This window comes from Sitophilus oryzae, unplaced genomic scaffold (genome assembly GCF_002938485.1).
Source record: "Sitophilus oryzae breed Bouriz unplaced genomic scaffold, Soryzae_2.0 scaffold_1171_pilon_pilon, whole genome shotgun sequence".
In the NCBI taxonomy this organism is placed as follows: domain Eukaryota; kingdom Metazoa; phylum Arthropoda; class Insecta; order Coleoptera; family Curculionidae; genus Sitophilus; species Sitophilus oryzae.
Window position 1 is genome coordinate 492336 of NW_022145806.1, and position 22902 is coordinate 515237.

Genomic DNA, 22902 nt, shown 5'->3' on the forward strand with positions numbered 1-22902 from the left:
GCTAAACTAATGAAAATAAAGGGCAAGTGTGGCACATTTTCGTAATCAGGAAAAAAATTCTTTAGATATTTAATGATATAGAGGGTGTGCCATTTAAAAAAAAGTAAGTTATGTCAATAATTTTGACAGTTTATACAATTTTGACTCAACGGCAAAACTTAACAATACTACAATTTCTTTTTTTACTCAACCTTTTAACTGAAAAAATAAATATTTTACAGCCTTTTAAAAGCGGGACAAATTAAAATGAAAGCACGGTACATAAGAAAGTTGGGTATAAAGATCCTTTTTCTCTCATAAGATCTCCCATTTTTGTAATATATTATTTCATAAATAAAATTGAGTATTTTAAATTTCGTCTAAAATTCTCAGTGGTCGGATATTTTTAGGTAACACGTTAAGGGTTATTGTCTCAAATATTCACTATTTTTAATAATCTCGAAGAAAATATTTGCTACTTAAGATATTACCTAGTGTTCATAAACGATACTGTCAAATCAAGCAGTATTTTGCTCATATGTTTGTCTTCTTCAGTTGATAGGGTATCTAACTGTGTTTTCATTGTGTAAATTGTGTCGTCTCCATGAGAAGAACCTGAAAAAATGATATAATAGGTTAATGGTTTAAACGCAATTGAGTTTAAAATTCACAGACCTAAATGTTTAATTATACGTTCTAGTGGGCCCTTAGAATATATTATCTAAGATGCGTTAGGTTCTGAAGTGGCGCATCTAGAAGTTAGAGGTTCTTAAACTTAGATTAAGTCTTGGGTAGTGGCAATATTTAAGTAACATAAGATTTAAATTAAATTTGAACTGAAATATATTGTGAAGTGGCAAAAATAAACTTGGAGTGGTCTGGATTTTCTGTTTTGATTGGTATTATCTTATTTATAAATCTCTTCTTGGGAGGGGTAGTTATCTCCATTATCACTCCCGTATACGCGCTATTGGGTCCCACACAGTTAAGTGAGGAGCAAATATTCTAATATGCAATAAAATGAACCATAAATACACGTGGCAATATAAGTGCAAATTGATGCTCACACAGCCCGATCAGTTTGCGCTGATATAGATCAGTGGCTAGGTTAGGTTAGGTTAGGTGCCACTCTGGTTATATCATTGGTCGACTTTACAGGCTAAAAACAAGGCTATCAGGAAACTTTAAACGCGCCTTGTTTGCCTGCGATCAATTGTGATTTTTTTGCAAAAAATTAAACGGCTTGTTTGAGAAATTTGTTTGAGAAAAAAGATAATATTTTTGTTAGATTAAATTATCCATCTTATAGGGTCTTACGGCACTGCCTTATGATTTCTTTCTTCCGTCCGTTCCATTCACTGCATTTGTAATCTCGACATGCGGTGGCGTATGTATACTGCAGTCAGATGTTATTTCTGTATTGCCTTGTTAAGGAAAAACGCCATAACTAGTGATGTAAAATTACTGGTAATTTATAAATCGGTAATATTACGGTAACATTGGTAATTTAAAAAAAACAGTTTTTTAAATAATATTATTTTTTAAAAAACTTCGCGTCTATACTATGCGAGAAACAATTCGAAAAATGTCAAGGTCGCATTTCGTCGCCCAACTTTGACGCATTTCGATTTATTTCCAGTTGTCTTGACCTGACCCAAGGATACTATAGAGATAAGGATAGTTCGATTCCTATCTTCCTGTACTGTCAGTTTTTTTACGTTTTCTAGGGACCGAGTTGAAGTTCGGGCTAAAGATTTTAGACAGTGACAGTTATTTTTGCCTTTGACGGACGAGCGCACAGTGCGGCGGAAGATAAATCTAGCGGGACAAAACCGTTTGGTTAGAAATAAGCCAAAAATGTGTACTGATAAGAATAAATAGTAGACATTCCAATTGATATAAAAATGCAGGAATTATTTTTTGATCGTATATATCCTTTGTATTTCGATACATTTTTATCAACCAACCATATAATATTGCTCCTGAGATTTTGTCCCGCTAGAATAACCATCCGCCGCACTGTGGAGCGCTGGTCCCTGCGTGACGTAAGCATCCACGGTGACTACGATAGCGGCGATTTGACGCTATCGAACAGTCCTTGGACCTGACCCACTTTGGTTTGCCTTGGCCTACTTTCGATTCTTAAAGGCACCTGAAAACTACTCTATTTCCAAAACGTGGCGGTATCTGTATCCAAGGCAAAGGATTTTTTTCATAAATCTCAGTGAAATAAGTAAACCTAGACGTTTCTAAAATACTGGTAACATTATCAATATATTCGCTTGGGAAAATTATTAATTTACCCGATGTCGACAAAAGTATGGTTCACGGACATTATTTAAAAGCAATGTTCTTTTATTGTTCTTAAGAGAAATCTGTAAGCGATACTTTTATTAGCACCCAGGATGGTTTGATATAAATCCATTCAACTAGTATTTATTATGCAGGTATTTAGACAATTAAAACTGGAAAAACAAAACCAAATTCGTAAACTAAACTTTGCTACAGACTACAGCATAAATGTTACTTTACCAGTAATAATAAATAATTGGACGATTTTTTAAATAATTTTGTGTATATTTTGTTCATGAGGATAATACCGTGGATTATAAGCCGATAAATGGTAGATCGCTAGTTAGTCACTGTTATATATTTTTACTATATTGTAATTAATAATATTAGACAATTATTAAAACTAAATATTCTTGTGTAACCTTGGAATAGCCAATTTAATTTACTATTGGTAACTGTTTTTATATCAGTTTTTCCAAGGTTTTTCCATGTTTACTTACAGTGGCGGATACAGAGGGGGGGCCATGGGGCCCGGTGCCCCCTAAAATCTGTTAATTGGGTTAAATATTAGCCTTTTGGGTTAAAAATGGTGCCCTAAAAGGCATATTCCTCATTACTTTTTATTTGGCCCCCCCCTAAAATAAATTCCTGTATCCGCCCCTGTTTACTTATTTTTCTGAAGCCAAAACAACGTTTGACCTTGATTGCCTCGTGCTATTACACAGAATAGCACGATAAATATATAAGCCAGTGTTATAAAAATTAGTTCCCACGTTTCCTGAAATAGATCGAGACGCGTCGTGATTGGTTTGGTTTGGTTTGGGTTATCTGGGTTAATTAACAATAAAAAACAAACCAATCACGGCGCGTCTCGATCTTATTTCAGGAAACGTGGGAACTAATTTTTATAACACGGGCTTATATTTATCGTACTATTTCCAGAAATGTTTTGCGAAATGTTTCATGAAATATTTCCACAAATATTTCGTAAAAATATTACAAGAAGACAAGGACGTATTTTTAAAGCGGCCTACTCACGTGGCAATTTGCAGGGTCCAATCTGCAGAGACCCTGCTGATTGAGGCGTAATTGTACCGTGTGGAGTGCAATCGTGAACAACTTCCTGATATCGGCTAGTTGGATGTCCCATCGATCCAATCGCCCTGCTCCCCTCCCCAATACCCTGCAAATCGGAGCGTGTGTGGTGCAGTTGTCTGAACGATTTGTTAATTGGAAGAAGTTAGGTTAGATATTTGTTTTTGTTGAAAAAGTAGAATCAAAACAGTTAGTATCCATCCGTAAAAAAAATTGAAGTCCTCTGCTTCCAATCCCTTCAATAAAATTGAATGACAAAATTTATTTCTTTTTTGTAACCATGGTTTTGTCCAGAACTTCCTTTTCTTTTTCTTTTTATCTGACTCCAAAACCACTAGTGACAATGCTATACCGATTTTTTGGCGCTTTGAGGGAGCCATAATGTTATAATGGTGTAAAACACGCACGCAGAAAATACCAAACCTACTGATAAATTGGGACATGTGTAGACAAAACCCGATATCGTTCCCTGCAGATTGGACCCTGCAAATTGCCACGTGAGTAGGCCGCTTAAGCTTGACTGAGTCAGAGTGGCGTATATTATAGTATGTAATGAATGAATAATGGTAAATCATCCTCAAACTCGTCATCTTATTCTTCTTTCGTTAATTGAGTCAAGTCTATTATACTTCGAAATCGATATCTTCTTCTTTTTCCATTTCTTTCTCAGCAGCTTCTACCATTCTTGAATGTTCTTCTCTATTTAGTAAATTATAATTATGGGCAATATAAGTAAGTTTTTCGGCCCTTTCCACGGCAAATCTGTTTCTTCTTAGCCGATGAACAAATCGATAAGTATTAAAGGTTCTTTCGGTTGCGGCTGTTTACGATGGAAATTATAAAATGTCCAGAGCCAACATATTCATTTTAGAGCTGGGCAAATAAAAAAAAAGTGGAGCCGTAGACTGCGGATAGGGTAGTCCGGCGTCGGCCAGTTAAGGCCCCACGTTATTCAGTCCTCTTGAAAGAGGCAATCTGCAAGTTTGTGAAGCAATTTGAAATTATCGTTTTTTGACTTTTGTACCACTTTGAACAGCTTTGAACAGGTATTTCAGTACCGCTTGAAATTATTTGTGTACCATTTTGTATTGGTCTTTCGATATCGGTTTTGTGAAAAAAGTCCCCGATACCAGTAACCAGAGGACCGAACATGCCTAACACTAGGCACGTTTACCGGTACAGTATATGTAGATAAATGAAACAAGTTTAGAATGGAAAGTGCCCATAAGGACAATGTAAACCATATTTGGCGCTAATCTTGCAACGGCCGGCCGCGACCCAAAGCTTTTGAAAATTTCGGAACGATTCGGCCTTTTCCGGAATTATATCGCCAAATATTAATTATTCAAATATATTATTATTTTCTTTTAATTTCATAAATGAAATACAGTGTGTTGTATACAAGAAACTTTATTTTATATAAGTACATGTATGAAATACCTATGAAACATTGGGAACCGACATTATGCCACGATCCACGATGGATTTTGCAGTTCACAGTTCACAGCACAGCTTTTTAAGTTTTTTATTCCACTTTTTCACTATTATTACGGGTTTGAGTAAACAACACTTAAATTAAACTCACAAGATAGCAATAATTACTTTGAAACACTTTTTGGAATATTTTCAATGAGAGCAGTTTATATTTTGAAAGATTTTATAATTTTTGAAAATTCTGACTGACAAGAAATATAGACAAGAGAAAATTATTTCTGTTTTTGTTTGCGGTTGTTAACAACCGCTATAGCAGCGCCAGATCGCGTACAACGGTCGCGACCCAAAACAATTTCGCGACCCAAATTTTTGACGGGCATTCCAATCTAAATTTATTTCCTTTATTTATGCGGTACAGTTTGTATAATTTGTTTTTTTTGTCGTTGTTTGATTAACCTACTATCAGGCAACTGCTCTATTTGTGATTGAAGTCTACTACAGCTGTATCGTTGCAGGGAACACTGAGAGGGAACATATGCTCATAAATCAATTGCCAGTTCTTAATACTATTTTTCGTATAGATAATGAAAAATATAACAAAAAAAATATTCTTATGAAAAACTTACCTATATTGACATTTGATTGTGTTCTGACATTTGATTTGCTAACTGCACCTCTGTAGGAGAACACATAATTATAAACCTCAGACTCAGTAACTGCTGAGTGTAATCTTGCTGAGGCTTCAATATCTGCCACAAAAAGACGGTCTCCTATAAGCTAAAAAAATCGTACGTTTTAACAAAGTAAGGTTTTTATATTTTAGATGAATTAGTTCGTTTATGTATAAACCGCATATTTCATTGAATGGAGTTGGCAATATAAAATATTTATTTTTAAAAACATGTTGCTTACATACAACATAGTATATAATATAAAAAATATAGAATATTTTAACATATGTTATAAACTCTACTTAAAAATATCAATCTATTAACCCACTAATTTTAAATTAAATTAATTTTGTACGTTCATATATAGGTTAGATATAGTAAAATATATATTTTTTTATAATTCGTCCTTTTGTGTTAAAATATTATCATTTTCTTGAAAAGGAAACCTATTCCAGAATTCACTGTTCCCGAGACTTTTCTTTGAAAGCAATATTGCGTCATCATGTTTGTTAATTTTTAATATTTGGTATGGATCTTGTGCATTTTTCAAAAGTGGCTCCCATTTAGCTTTAATGTCAATGCTCCTGAAAAAATGTATTGAAAATATAAATATTTAAATAAGGATTTATAGACGCAACCTTTTCTGCATTACACTCATAAACATGTTTATTAAAAATTCAGACATTTTCTTATCATCATCGTTTTGTAAAGAATCTGATATTTCTTTTACTTTTAGTAGTAATATTGTGTCATCTCCATGGCATACACCTGTGAATTATTTAGTTATTCTTAGCGTCTATAAATATGTTTGAAATTGATTTTTACCAATGTTATTTTTTGATTTTGATGTTAGTTCTGAAAAGCTCGAACTACCTCGGTAGTTGAAATGGTAACTGTATACATCCGATTTGATAACAGAAGCATGCAGTCTTGCAGCTTTCTCAATATCAGCTATAAAAAGTCTATCTCCCATTAGCTACAAAATTAATTTAGATTTTTCTGTACACAGGTATATAATTTTACAAATTTATACATGCATCACATACCTTCTTATCTGTTATTAAAGCCAATTAGTTGCCACAAGATTTTGTAGGAATTTTGAATTTTGAGGATTTTTAAAATTACGCTTTACGTATACGTAGTCGGTTATAAAGGCCATAAAATGACATATTCATTTCAACTTTACTTTTATTGTTGTTGGTTGACAAAATTATTTTATTTGTCCTTACTCTCTTAGATAAATATAGAGCAATTTCGGGTAATATAGAATACCGTTTTTATTTTCACTCATAAATACCTTGTATTTTATGTCAAATTTTAGAAATAAATAGTTAGTAGTACCCTTTGAATCAGAAGACTAAGGAAGGAGCATAATGCTATCCATGTATTCATGCATGGTGGGCGGAAAAAGGACTTTAGGGTGGGGATCCTTGACAGTTCTGTTTGACGATTCATTTGATACATTTGAATTTGATTTGAAATTTTGTGTATTTGTCAGTCTTTACGGAGCTTATTTTATGTTATTTATTATTTATTCTACTACTGATAGTTAAGGTAGTAAATCTAGATGGAAATTGTGACAGAACTTAAATTAAGAGTGACACTATCGCGATTTATCGAAAAAGACTCTAAAATAGTTGGCTGTGTAGCATGCGGTAGATCTCGGCAAAAATCGAGTGAAATAATGGAACAACTTTTCGCTAGTAAGTGACTATATAATATACATACGTGTGGTAAACCGATCATTTATGAAATTCACTTAAATTAACTAATTATATATTTTTTCTTGCATTTTTGCTTTTATTTACTACTTGTCAAAGAATTCAGTAGCGTATCGGATGTTTGTGATAATAGTTTTTTCGTTTTCCTGTTATTACCGATTCTGAATCGTCCTAGAACTCCGCAGCGCATGCGCAAATGAAATAATGTCTTCATATTTCCTTCTGCGTATACGCATCACAATTCTAGGACGGTTCAGAATCGGTAATAACAGGAAAACGAAAAAGCTAATATGTTTTTATAACAATTTTAATAACCACCAACATTTATTCACAACGTAAAATAAATAAAAAAATTATTGAGTCTACCCCACGTCTACCCTACATCATAGTTTTACATTTTTTAAATAAAATTAGAACGGCACTGATAAACCGGAATTTAAGTCGGCCATATGTGAGTCCCATCGCGGTGGACCTAAGATTTTTGATATGCTCCTTCCTTAGTCTTCTTATTCAAAGGTAGTACCGTGTATGATCGAAAAAAAAAACGGCGTCAGCGATGGATATGAAATGAAGATTGCTGTCATTTTATATGTAAATTTATATGGGAAATGTCATCGATCGTAATTTCCCAGCCAACAGGACGCCGTTTTTTTTCGACCATACGGTGTTATTTATGCCATGCACGGCACGAAGATTTGTGCGTATATTTTTCCATTTAATTACATGTGTTGCATACATCCAAAACGGCAAACGTCAGAATATCGAAAAATCAGTCCACAGACAAATTCAATATTGATCGAGGGGTAAGACCCAGGTGACACACTCTCCTCTAAACTATTCGTTGCTGTGCTAGAAAGTATGTTAAAAATGATAAATTGGGGATTCAACAGGAATTAACATCGATGGCAAATTGATAAATCATCTCTATTTTGCAGATGATATTGTCTTAATAATAGGCAACATACAGGAAGCACAGAATATGCTGGATATGCTAAATGATGCAGAAAAAGTCGGTTTGAAAATCAACTTATCAAAGCCACAATACATGACAAACCTAGTACTGAGTGGTAATTTAAACATTAATAACATACTTTTGGAACAAGTGCATATAGGTATATGTATAAATAAAAACATGAGATCGGTATTAGAAGGGATAATTAGACACACGAAATTCTACGAAGAATAGGTTTGTCGTGGTAAACTGGTGTTTCGGTAAACTAAAGCATATACTGAGATCTGATCTTCCAATATGTTTAAAAAGAAGGGTTTTAACCAGTGTGTATTTCCTGTCCTCGCGTATGCAGTTGAAACACTTACTTTGAGAAAAAAAGAACATATGTACATAGAATACAGGTCGTGCAACGGAAAATGGAAAGGTCCATGTTGGGAGCTACACTTAGAGATAAAATACCAATCATATGTGATCGAACAGTAGTAAGAGATGCAGTGATATCTGTTTTACATCTTATATGGAATTGGGCAGGACATGTGGCTAGGATAACAGATGGACGGTGCCGGTGGACAAAGAGACTTGTGGAATGGAGACCAAGACAAGAGGCATATAGAAGCACAGGACGACCCCCTAGTCGATGGACAGATAGGATAACAGAGTGGCTATTAAGAGAGTGCCACAAAATAGACAGAAATGGCTAGAGTTGAGGAAGGCTTTTGTTCAGCAGTGGACGGAATAAGCTAAATGATGATGATGGTGATGATGTTGCATACACACTAGGCCCACGGCCACGCCACGCTATCCCACGGTATCAACGTGTGATGGGGCGATTAGTAAGGCTTAGATCTTGCCGACGCGTGTTACGGCGTGTTGTTCCGCACTTGCCTTTTTAGACCCGAAGCTATCTAGTTTTGTAGCTGATGCAAATATTTTGTCGTGCGAGGGTCATCTAACTGAACAAAAAGTCGTCGGTAGACGAACTGCTTGTATCGTATCGATACTGATAACTTTTCTAACTCTAATAAAATATTTAGAGAATTGAAAGTGGCGTGGCGTGCTGCTAATGGGGTCCAGACTAAAAGGTTGATTCTCACTAAACATTCCGTACCCGCTACTTTCCGTTTTCTTTTCGTTTACTTAAAATATTATATCATTGTAAATGAATAGGACAATGACCACTATCCGTTCCGTTTTCCGTTTCTGTACCGTTTCCATGTTTACGTTGATGGAAACGGAATGCATAGGGAGATTCAAACTATATGGAACAGGTATGCAAAATAATATGGGATGAGTTAAATAATGAGGTAAATAAACGGTAAAAAAATTTACTTCAATTCTCTGCCTTACATACAAAAAACGCACACGAGTATGTCGAATTTGGCATTTCTGCAGGCTTCATAAGCCGATTCCTTACAAATGATACACTTCACTTAGATTTTACTGCGACTCATTACGAAGGTGGTAGTATTTCATATTATCCGCAATATCTCTTGCAGAGACATGAGCATATTATTAAAATTTACAACAATGCAATTAACTAAATACATAATAAATCTAAAACATTATACTTTGTTTAGCCTTACCTGACCAAATAAACAATTATTAACTCCCCTAGGAAACTTTGTCAATTTTCAATTTGTATTTTTCAGTTTTATTACGACTAAGAGTAGAAGACTAGTAAGACCTGTAGTTTATCTATTAATGGATTTTTAACTATTAGCATATGGATGGGGCGTATTTTTTTCATAATATATGGGAACTCATATTACCCGGGGTATTTTATGATACGAATTTTCTCAGGCAGCATTGTCCGCCTGATAAACACATCTTTTGCTGATTCTGTAAAGCATGTAATCATGGAGAAGAAGGTTTAGTAGTTAGACTAGGAGCATCTAGGTTGAGATATTTGTTCTTATTATTTAGTCTTTCATATACTGAAAGAATATCACAACAAGAGTTCACAGCAGTTTTCTTAGAACAAGTTGAAATAAACACGTTATTTTAGGACCTTCTTAATAATATTTATTCATACTATTTGTTCTAAATCATGCGATATTATGTATTTCGTAAAACAGCTTTGAAAAAAATATATTGTTGAAATAATTTCGACTACCGAAAACTTACTTGAACCAAACTGTTGTAGGTTTCTTTGTTGACAGGATTGTTTCCTAAGTAATGATCTCTGATCGTCTGGGATACTTCGTCTTTCAGCTTTTGATCTATAGTTTCATTGTAATGTAAAACAAAAGGCATAATTTCGTTCCACTTTGTATCAATATCAATCAAATGTTGGTCATCTGCGTAGAAATCTGAAAGAAATTTGTGGTTTATATTATTGCATTCGAATAGATATATTTCATCGATTTTAATTTATACCAGCTGCTGGGTAAAGGCCTTCGTGAGACGTGTAAGAAATAATCCATGGTAAATCTTGTACTTTCCCTTGCTTAAGAAGTTTATAAGGGTGGTCTAGAAGAACTGGATTTTTAGACCATTTCCCATCTACCACTGCACCGAACGGTGAAAATGGATTGTAAAGGAACGGCTAAAAATAAATAGATCTGAGTTATCTTGAACTTTTACATTTTCTTTTTAAGTACTTGATACTCTTTTACGGCTTGAACAATTTGTCTTGCAGGTTTTGATTTAAGGCAGTCCAATATGGTTTTCGAGTCATCGGTGGGACAACCAACAAGAGCTGCTAATTTTTCTGTTTTTTCTTTGGAGTTTTCTGCGAGGACCCACGAGTTCAACATGCAACCGCTTTGCGAAAAGCCAGCTTTAAATAATCCTACAAAGACGAAATTCTTATGAAAATCTTATCACTATAAATGGCTTATTTTTAGCATATGAGTGACATCTGTATTGGAAGACTGCTGGCTATTTCGTCATCGAAATAAAAACCTAGCTTAGGACGATAACCAAAAAATGACTGAAAATTGACGATTTAATAATCTACTTTTGATATACAGGGTGTTCCAGTAATAAGTGCAAATATTTTAACTGGTAGTATAGTTCAACCCCAGACACACGCCTACGAGTTTTTTTTCGCGAAGAAAAAATTGAAAATGCGGAATTTTTGGAAAAAAAATTTTGAAAATTTTTTAGTTTTTATTTAAAAAACATAATTTCTTGATAATATGGCAACATAGGTAGTAGATTAAATTTACAAGAAAGAAAATCCAGAAAAGATTCAGTGGTTCTCAAAATTTAAGCAAAAAATATTTTTTTTGTAAATTTTCACTTATAATATCACAAGAGCTTAAATTATTTTCGGAAATTTTTTTGAGGGCACGAATATTTTGAAAATTATCCCGAGTCGAAGACGAGGGATAATTTTCCTAAAATATTCGTGCCCGAAAGAAAATTTCCAGGAATAATTTAAGCTTGCGTGGTATTCGGTAAGAAAATTTCACACCTAAATTTGAAAAAAAAATATTAATCCAACATGACATTTTAAAATAATTTCAATTTGTTAATAATATTAACAAATATTATTATATTTTAATTAGTTACATCAAATGCTAAAACTCAAATGGGTAATATTTCAATATATAGACATTGTAGTTCATTCACATTATGATTGTAGATCTTATGTTTACCTTTTCAACTGTCAAAAAATTTCCACTAAAGTTTCGTGGCGCCTCGAAAAAATTTCCGGAAATTTTTTCAGTTGCCATGGTAACTAGTCAACATTAAAGCATGTTATTGGTTGAAAAGTAGAGGTGTGAAATTTTCAAAGTAAAGTAACTCCGTTATTTTGGACTTATTTGAAAAACGATAAAGAGAAAATATGTTTCTTTTATCGAGATCTACCACCCCTTAAAATATTTGCATTTATTTCTGGGACACCCTGTATAATCAATTGGCCTTCAGTTAATAATTGCATATATATAAAATTCGATTGTCTGGTTAAATTTTAAAATTCTGGTCTATTTTAAAATTCTGGAAGATGGAAGACCTTAAACATATTGTGTTTATCATAATATGGCTGCACATGACTATCACTTCTTTGTATATTAAAAAAAAACATCTTAGTAATATGCTAATGCCAATATTTTATATTATACAATTTGGGATGACAAAAAATACAAAAACAATTAAAAACAATGTATATACAAAAGATAGAGATATATACAAAAACATATGAGCAGTCCTTTTCAATTTAATACTCAACTGAACAAATTTTACAAAAATTGAATTGAGCACATTGTTGAATTAAAAAGCATAATAGATATGTCAAAAAGATACCTTGAAAATATTAACGTTGAAAGCCTAATGCTTTGTTTATGTTGGGGCTTTGATAAACGATGAAAACAATGGTAATAGCAATGATATGAAATAAACTGAATTTTCTACGCAGGTGTTTACATATTTTGAAGCTGTTAATAGATTGTCACTTTTTTGTAGACCATTGATAAGGGCAGCGAAAACCATGTTTTGATTTCTTTACCTTCATCCACTTTACAGTGAATAACACTCTCTACACTAGCCCCGAAATGTTTTATTAAATATTTCTGGAAATATTTCGTAACATTTCGCGGAGCATTCCTCGAAATACTTTCGGAAGTAAACTCGATGCTTTTCTTATGTTGTGATTTGGTTTGGAACGAAATAGAAATTTTGCATTTCGGGAAACGTTCCGATCAGTTTCCACAAAATGTTTATAACACGGACTTATATTTATCGTACTATTTCGTGAAACAATCAAGGTCAAACGTTGTGATGGCTTCAGAAAAATAAGTAAACATGGAGTATGAATAAATATCATTAGTTTGTAATGGAGTGTAATGTAATACCACTATATTAAACCGATATGAATAATCAAAAATAGTGCACTTAGAGAAAAGTTACCGATGGTAGATTAAATCGGCTATTACTCTAAGGTTACACAAGAATATTTAGTTTTAACCATTGTCTAGTATTATTAATTACAATTATTAATAAAAATATATTTTCAAAACTTACAATCGTAAAACTGCAGGGCAAGAGTGACTAACTGAATAGTTGTACTTACTAACTGTTAGCTAGAATTAGCGGTCCGCCTTTTATACTATTCTGGCGGTCCGCCTTTTTATCCACTGTGTTAAACTATTTAAAAAAGCCTCTAATTATTTCTTATTTTTCAATGAATTTATATTAAACCATGTTATTATTATATACAAAAGTATCTTTTATAGTTTTCTCTTAAAACAATAAGAGAACATTGTTTTTTAAAAATATCCATAGACCATACTTTTATTATAATAAAAAAATCTTCATTTAAATGAGAAAAGGCTTCATGAATATATAACATATTGCTAAGTCCGACATCACAAGTAATAATAAAGCTAGACTAGCTCCACAGATTTATAAAAATAATATTTTTATAGTTACCTTTGGATTCAGGAGTGAAATAGTGAAAATGTACGCTAGCACCACCAGCAGACAGTCCAAAGATTGTAATAGAATCGGGGTTTCCTCCAAAGTATTGTATGTTGTTCTTGACCCATTTCAAAGCCTTTATTTGGTCTTTTAAACCAATATTTCCGGGTATCACCTCATCTTCGGTGCTTAGAAATCCTAAAAAGTAATTTTGATAAAATAGACCTGCTGTGGCAATCACAAATGGCTTGGAATGTGGCTTGGAAATGAAAACTGCGGATATTTTTTATGTAATATGGGGAATGTCATCGATTGTCGTCTCTAAACCAATTGGACGCCGTTTTTTTGGACATACGGTACTTTTTGTTTTTGAACTCTAGATAGAATAGGTACGCGTTTATAACAATGCGTACAATTTTATAACAATCGGAAATAATTGTTTTTCTTGACCTCCCTGTTTGATATCCAGTCAGTTGATTTAGACAAATCGAATATAAATGTCGACTTTCCTTAACCTATAAACATGCTATAAACCAAATTTTAGCTTTCAATATGTGGAATTTATTACCGATCACGTTTTTGTCAATTTTACACATATATTATTTTTTATCTCGAAAACCATTAGAGTCTGGTATAGGTTTGTATAATAGAAAAATTTTGAGATATGGAAGTAGTTTCGAAAAATATAATAATATACCGTGTGTTCCATTTAAAATAACAAAGATGCTATCACTTTTAGTATGAAGCAGCAACATTGTAATGCTGAAAATAATTTAGACAGATAGAGCAGGTGCCTTTATGCAAAAATCCAAATTTTTAAAAAATCCTATCACCGGTTCTCCATAAACGTGTAATGTGCAATTACACATTTTACCTAGTGAAGATGTTTATACAAATTGAGCTTAAGATGTGTATTGTGAGTTTGGTTAATAATTCAACTTAATTAGGGAATCACCACATCAAATATCTTATTCTTACATATTTTCACCCTGTATATGACATAAACATAATAAATCGTCAACCCAGCGTAATTCAAATAAATACCTGTTTGTTATAAAAACAGTATAATATCATAATTGCACTAGAATAAAACTTGGGCAAATATAATATTTTCTGTTAAAGATAATAGAATTTTTGCTAATTTTTCTGCTTCGAAATAAGTATGAATAAGTATGAAAGGGAGATTATCAATTTTTAGTTCTAGGGTATATCCAAAATGCGGTCCGCGATTTCTTTGTGTCGAGACTTTAGGCTTTGGGCCTTAAGTTGAACATCGACAAAACTAAAATCATGTGCACTCCCCCGGAAGATCACAACAATACTATAAAATTCGGAGAAGAACTACTGGAATATGTAGCGGAATTTAATTACCTCGGCAGTTTGATTTCGGAGAAGGCCAATATCGACTCTGAAATCCAGCACAGGATTAGCAGCGCCTCTAGAGCATTCTGGAAATTAAAAGACATGGTTTTCTACAATCATGACCTGAGCAGAAAAACGAAACCCGGGTGCCGTACTGCCGACACATGAACGCATTAAACAAGTTGCAACAGAGACACCTTAGACAACTCTTAAGAATCAAATGGTTCCATCATGTCTCAAACGTATCGGCCCTTGAAAAAGCTAACTGCGAGAGTATTGAATAGGGTGGATCGAAAAATCGAAGTTTTGAAAATCGTTTTGGAATATCGCGCAAAAGTTGCCAATTGGTATTAGAAAACTAATATCTATTTATAAGTTTTCCAATTTTTTTTCATCTTCTGCCCTCTACCGGACTTTAAAAAAAGAAAAAAATACAAAAATATAATTTTTTTATTTTTAGCCAAAATTTCATGTAATAAGTAACTTTTGTAATTAGAAATAATATATCTTATTGAAATATGACATTTTAATCCCCCTACTTAGTGCACCCTATGTACCAAGGTCAAACAATTTTTTTATAAATACCCAAATATTTACACATTTTAACAAAGAGTTAAAAATATGTCGAACAGAGCACTTAGAGCCGTTTTTTCGCTTGTTTAACAATATTTTATGTATTCTTAACAAACAATCCAGAACTCACCACGGGGAGATAACTGCTCGGCGAGTTCCATCCCACCCTCCCTCATCCATTTATTTTTGCTCACTTATTGATTGTAGTCTTTTTTTTACTCAAATTGTGGCATAAGTTTGCGCGAATCTATTTTTGTCTTTATAAAATCTATATCTCTCTTTTATATGCCTACAACTGATAAATATGCTTCGGTTACAAGTTTTACGCATCTCTCTACTGATTGAGTGTGACAGGGAAATGCAGCGATGTCGATGATTGTTTCATAAGAACTAAAAATCATATTTTTCAAATCATCTATTTCCAAAGTTTGGAGCAATGGGGGGGGGGGACAAGTTATTTCATTTTTTTGCCAATCAATTAGATCAACATAGTCATCCGCGTCAAAATTAATTTGTGGGATGATAAAAGGTCGGATATTGCGTGAACGTTGTTTTGAGTTTTTGCATTTAGAATACGGCGAAGTGCAAGTTCTCTTATATGGAAGCGAGTGTAATGCAGCATACATAGCAGAAGATTTTCGGGATGGACAAAATAGGCATTTCTTTGTATTACAGGGTCTATAACATTTTTTAAATCTTGTTCTTGCCATCGGCTACGTTTTATTGATTTTAAAACATGTTTGGCACCATTTACACATGAAGAGTTGCATTTAATTTGAAACCATAAAGGAGCATAAACCTTGACAATAAATTTGGACAGTTCCTTTAATTGTAATGTTGGATTTTCGATACTAACATAAAGACGTAAGGTGCGATTAGCCAAAGTGAGCCGTCGAGAATGACTTAACTCTCCTGGGCTTCGGTTTAATAAATCTACTGAGCACTCACATGTAGAAACCGCAACACAAATTTCATACAGATATTTCTGATCGGCACTTAAGTCAAGAAAATCCATGTCTGGTAAATCACAGTCGATAATGGTATAGTTCACAACTGGCATATTTTCGCACTGTTGTATTTAATTTCCTATAGTTCCTGCAAAAGCTCTTGGAACTAGGGTTTGACCGTCAAGCTCTTGAAAAAGATGCCTAAGAGCGTGAAGCTGGCAGACCAATCGTGAAGCTGGCTCATTAGCGTGAAGCTGGCAGACCAATCTTTGTAAAGGGTGTCCTAATTTTATTTCTATTTGAGAAATTGCACCATTTTTTTCCTGTATTCACCACGGTTTCCTCTACCGGGGGCAGAAAACGTGATTTAATCAAAAAATTTTAAATAAACTTTTTTATCAACATTACTAAAGGTAACTTTTGATAGGTATTCCAAATCGATTTGTAAAAAAAAAAATTCATTTTTTAAAGGCTGGTAGAGGGCAGAAGATGTGATTTTATTAAAAAGTTGTAGTAACACTTTTTTATCAACATTACCAAAGGCAACTTTTCGAAGGTATTCCAAGTCGATGTTTTAAAAAATTTTAAATTTTGAGATTTACGATCCACCCTAGTATTGAAGTCGTGATTACTAAATCCCGCTTAAGATGGGCTGGTCACGTATGCAGAATGCAAGAAAACCGTATACCAAAATCTCTGCTTTACGGTGAGCTTGTAGACGGTAAAAGGAGGCCGGGTGGACAACTCAAAAGGTACAAAGATATTTTCCACGAAAACTTAGAGGGGATGTTAATCCATGCATGTTAATCCTGCATGTTATGCAGAACGAGTGGGAAGAATCAGCTCACAATAGAACGCAATGGAGAAGATATGTAAACTCAGTTGACAGCGACAACAAAAAAGTAAAGAGGCAACAAAGCAATGAGATTTTTGAATGTCCGGAGTGCAGTAGAGAGATAACATCACGTATCGGGCTTTTCAGTCACAGAAAAAAACCCCAGTGAAAACGCCCTGCGTGACCATCTTCTGATGCGTGGCAAATATTCGTCAGCGAGTAATGGCAGTATGTGTGTATGGCATATATGTATGTATGTGTCGAGACAAATGCTTGACCTAATTAATTGACTACCCTAAGTACTTATTAATTTTCTTTATTTCTTACCTAGCGGTCCCAGTCGATAGTTGAAATTAACAAAAACTATTTTTCTGTCCATGATAATTTCCGGTCCATAGCTGGCACCTCTTCCAAACATAAAAGCGCCCCCGTGGATGAAAACCAGAACATCCAAGTTTGCTTTGTCGCTCAAGGAATGCGTATAAACATTAACGTAAAGGCAATCCTCATCACCTTAAAATAGATTTAGTTAGAACTTGATTAGAGTTGAAAGAGAATTTGTCTAGTACCATGAACGCGATAATTATTTTGGACATCTTTTTCGAAATGGTCGTATTGCATACATGTCGTTAAGGAATTTGCTTTCCAAATACCTTTCCACGGTTCTGGATCTTCAGGTTCCTAGAAATTGAGATCTTTTATAGTAATAAAAAATATTTTAGGACTATAGGACTAACAAAATATTTGTTGATTATTTTATATTAAAGAAATTAAGAAAAAATTCTAGACACGTTTTGTATATATGTTACGGTTAAGGTCCGATGTCCGGTTAATGTCGACATTACCCGGTTAATTTCCAGAATAACACACAACAAAACAACCAAAAACATAACCTAACCCAAACATTAACATTTTAATGTCGACATTAACCGGACATGGGACTTTAACCGTAACATATACATATTCATAGGGGGGTATGAGATCTATACAGTCTTGTGTGTGAGTCTTAAATAAGTGCAAATATCTTTGGGGGGTTAATGTATTTCAGCCTCCGAAACAAGAAAGAAAACCCTAAAGAGATGGTTCTCCAAATTTAAGCAAGAATTATTTTTTTTTTTGAAATTTTCAAAGTAAAATAACTCGGTTATTTTGGATTTGAAAAACGGTAAAAAATATGTTTTTTTTGTCGAGATCCTGATCGTGATCCTGAAAATGTTTGTAATTATTTAAGACACACTCTGTATAGTTTCACTTTATAGAATGGAAAATAAAGTCATTTTCATTTTATTTGGAGCATTTGCGGTTTCAGATAACAATTGTTGGAATCAAATGTTGAAATCATAGCCCTCTTCGTTTCTGAGCTACAGAGTCTTTTTGGAAATTTTGCAATTTGGGACACCCCCCGTATCTCTGTTATTGTGGAAGGTATCGAGAAGGTGAAAAGTGATTATTGTAGAACTTATTATGTAGAATACAGTGGCGTAGTCTGTTATTCTACGAAAAGAATATTTTTGAAGATATGAACTAAAGTTATGCTTTAACTTTTAATTCACATTTAATGCTTAATTCTATATTTATTTTCACTATTTATTGCAATATTTGAAAGTTCTCTTTAAAAGATCGTTTTTATTAGTAGGTTGATTGATAATAAAAGAAACAAAATTAAAAACGGCATACAGTGTTGCCGGTTTTTACGTTTGTAGGAAAATTTGTGTAGATTTTTTTTTAAAAAACTTTCATGTATACTACTGAAATGAATATAATATATCTAAGATAAATATAATCCATTACATCTGTAGTAAAATGAGTAACGAATTGTGAAAAATATGGTCCCAGCCCTAGATGCAACATTTTCCATAAACGCCTACTTCTGCGGTTTGAAATTTTGATGCAAAATCCGGCAATACCGCATAGAATAAATGTATCAACCTAACTTTTATCTCTTTTTAATACATTTGATTTTCCATTAAGCTGCCTACATCACTGTCTTATGCGTTAAAATCCAGAGCACACTTCTAGAATTACCAAATCGGTATATCAGGGAAACTTAACTCCCTACCGTTACTTGTAAATCTTGGAAGCTATTGTATCGGAACTTTTAGATAATGCATTGGGACTAATGGATCCATACGACGGCCTCCCTGATCCCCGGATTTGTCCGTTCTCGATTTCTGTATTTAAGGATTTTTGAAATAAAAGATATATCGTGGCAACTAGAATAATATCAAAGACCTGAAAATATTATCAGGCAAGCTTTTAGATATTTCCAAACCCACCCCGTTATAAAAAGAAGAATAAAAATATATTCAGAAATTCAGTGGTAACAGTTTAAAAGTAAAATATTTCAGTCCCAAATTAAATTTTAATATATATGAATGACTATTTTAGTAAATACCATTTTGATTTTTTTTATTATCTATCACGATATGTGAAAATCCACGGAATCTGTCGAAATACCTCGAAATCTGTAGAAATTGCCTCAAAATTTGTGGAGATATACAGGGTGTTTCAAAAAACATGTGCCATTTCTCGTGGGGGGATTCTTTACGTAAAAATAAGATTATTTTTTTTTCTACATAGGTCCGATTCTGTTTTGTTTCGAAGCTACAGGGGGTTAAGTTCTTCAGTTTTTTTGGATTTATTATAAATTTCTTCCAAGTGGTTTTAGCGATTCCAATGAAATTTTGAGGGTAGAAGTTACTATAAGTGCCACATATTTTAATGCTAAGAAGTGTTGACATATTCACCAAGGGCGTGCATAAGAGTTATCAGTGGTATATTTTTCTAAAAATGCGATTTTGCTCTCATTGATTGACGCAATTTTATTAATTTGCCTTAATTCAAGTGTAATAACAACCTTTGAAAGAATTAATGTCATTAACTGGGCAAAGTGTTATCATGTATTCCTCATCAAAAAGTATGAAAAAAGTTCCTATATACAGAATGTTAAACATTTTAAAAAATAGGTCTTTTGTAATTAACTTAAATACCATTATTTTTTCTGAAACTTCCTAAAAATTCCTCAAAGTCGGTCAAAATCCGAAATCTTGTCACATTTTTAAGTAGAGAAGAATAAGTAAGAAGAGATTAAGTAAGAATAAAAGTAAAAGTAGGAAGAATGTGAAATTTAATTTATTATATATCTATTCAAATAGAGAGATAAGAAAAGTATAAAATCGCGAATATTCGGTTTTTTCCAAAAACTTTTCATAGCATTTGGAATTTTTAAACTTTTAACGTGGTATTTTGATCAGCATCAAATCGTGCAACTTTGGCTTCATTTAACCATGTATTGTTGTTTAAGAGAACTGTCTTATAGTAGTGATGGCGACCCGAGGTCCCGTGGGTGAGATACTGACCCACGCAGGATTTTTAACAGACCCATGATTGGTAAAAAACCATTTGTTTGTATACGGGGGTTTATTAATATTTTTTGTATTTGTATTTTTGTTTTCTATTTTTTTATTCCCTTCAGCAGGGAAATCCCTTTCGTGATTCGATCAGATCATAAATATATGGATCAGATATGATCCATTCTTTTTTTTTTGACTTCGGACATGTATTTCATTCATCCACGCATCGATAGGTGGAGCGATACGGTCAAAAATAAGCTAATTTGACGATCGTGAGCAGTCTCGGTCGATAATCTCGGCCTTTTTATGCCGAGAATGACTGTAACCGAGACCGAGATCTCGGTCGGACCGTACTAAAAAGTATTTGTAAACATATATGTATTAATAAAATTGTTTTGTTTACTATTAGTTGAAATTAAATATTGCTAATTACGAAACGGATATAGTTGGGATATTTTTAGTAATAACGAATATAATTATTGGTTTCAAAGTTTCAAGGACAAAGTATGATCTTTATTAAAACTGATTTCGGAATTGCATTGATATTATTGAATATTGAATTTTTGCAGCGATATTTTGAATAGGTGAAACTAAAGCCAATGCGAAAACTGTGATGTGTATTTAAGAAAAACATATTTTTTTTTAATTACACATCAAATAAACTATAAACTATGTTATCGAATTTTATAACTATAATACAGGGTGTTCCAGAAATAAGTGTAAGTATTTTAAGGGGTGGTAGATCTCGATAAAAGAAACATATTTTCTCTTTATTGTTTTTCAAATAAGTCCAAAATAATGGAGCTATTTTACTTTTAATTTAATAGGGAGTTAATTTCCAAAAAAAAATATTTTTTGCTAAAATTTTGAGAACCACTGGATCTTTTCTGAATTTTCTCTCTTGTAAATTTAATCTACTACCTATGTTGCCATATTATCAAGAAATTATTTTTTTAAATAAAAACTAAAAACATTTTCAAAAAATTCCGAATTTAAAAAAAAAAATCGCGAAAAAAAACTCATAGGCGTGTTTCTGGGGTTGAACTATACTACCAGTTAAAATACTTGCACTTATTTCTGGGACACCCTGTATAAGTGGACTGATGTTAGACTTTGCTAATTTTATTACAGTTTCTTTATAAAGTAGTCCATTATAGTGAACATGACCAAACAATTATTTTATCAACTAAAATGTACCTACCTCAAACCTTAAATTTCCTACTGGTGGTTTTGCATACGGTATTCCTTCAAATTTAAAGTAAGGATTTAGGTTGACTGATAATCCTACACCTCCTTCGATAACTCCTAGAGGTGTTGTTACTCTAGGGCGAAACTCTTCAGCTGATGTATCTAGAAATTGACTTGGGTTAGTATTGGAGTTCTTGTTGATATAAATATACAAGATTAATCATATATTATGAGTTATGTATTTCTTATGTTTTATTTGCCCATTCTGACAATAATAATATTAATATAGTACTACCTCAGTGCACCCAATATTCCAAAAAAGTTCATATCGGGTTATCTATTTTATAGTTTTATGGTTTTTGTGGTAGTATTTGATTCAAGTATATTTTTATATTAAAATTATAGTTTTTTATAATAAATGGGGTATATTGTTATAGCTCAGTACATTTTTCATAATATTCTTATTCCAAAAATATCAAAATACTATAATCAATATCGGATGGTTTTTGAAATATGACGATTTTTACTTTTTCAATTACCATTACATATTTTAAAATAATGGATTAAAAATTTGATTTAGGTTTTAATATTTTTGGAACGTTGCGTTGGTATGTCTCTTTGTAAACAAGAAATAACCCCCTTATCCGATAGTCAAGTAGCCTTAAGATCAAAAAATGTCTATACCTATGTGGCGGATTCATCTATCCAAAAAAATCCTTTATGGGTTTTTCGCCACTGCACTGCAAGAAAAATCTACAAAATAAAATAGTTATTTTTGGTAAACACTTCTGGGCGTTAAACCCTTTGAATAAGAAGGTTAAACCTGAACGGACGCTGCTTGTCAGAAGTTGTGTTTACAGTTATAAAAATTTGCCTAACAAAGAAAAAATGTTTAACGTTTCGGAAAGTTTTCTCTTTCCGTCGTCGGAAGCAAAAAAATATAAAGAATCAAGAAAAAAACTATTTAAAATATTTAAATTGAACTATTCGAGAACACTTTACTTTTTAAAACAGTCTACAAGAAATCGTTGACGTTCTGTTAAAATGACATTATATTAAGTTAAACTTCAAAATTAACAATTACTACCTGATAATAATTACTTAATAAGGTAAAACCAAAAAGCCCAAACTTTCTG

General features: G+C 32.8%; 1 protein-coding gene across 2 annotated transcripts in view; it reads right to left on the reverse strand.

Moving 5' to 3' along the window:
• The window catches only part of LOC115889079 (venom carboxylesterase-6-like), a 28037-nt gene that overhangs the window by 1031 nt on the left and 4104 nt on the right, over positions 1-22902 (reverse strand). The window contains exons 2-11 of one of the 2 annotated variants that reach the window (XM_030908997.1): positions 21780-21928; positions 17795-17906; positions 17553-17738; positions 13521-13706; positions 10745-10935; positions 10521-10689; positions 10269-10453; positions 6297-6447; positions 6110-6239; positions 5666-6055 (exon numbers count right to left, since the gene is read on the reverse strand). In XM_030908997.1, coding sequence (XP_030764857.1) covers positions 5866-6055; positions 6110-6239; positions 6297-6447; positions 10269-10453; positions 10521-10689; positions 10745-10935; positions 13521-13706; positions 17553-17738; positions 17795-17906; positions 21780-21928 — 1649 coding nt within the window. In that variant the 3' untranslated portion in view covers positions 5666-5865. Of the gene's footprint in view, positions 1-470; positions 595-5426; positions 5578-5665; positions 6056-6109; positions 6240-6296; positions 6448-10268; positions 10454-10520; positions 10690-10744; positions 10936-13520; positions 13707-17552; positions 17739-17794; positions 17907-21779; positions 21929-22902 lie in introns of those variants that run through there. The other variant, XM_030909004.1, reaches the window with a different exon arrangement.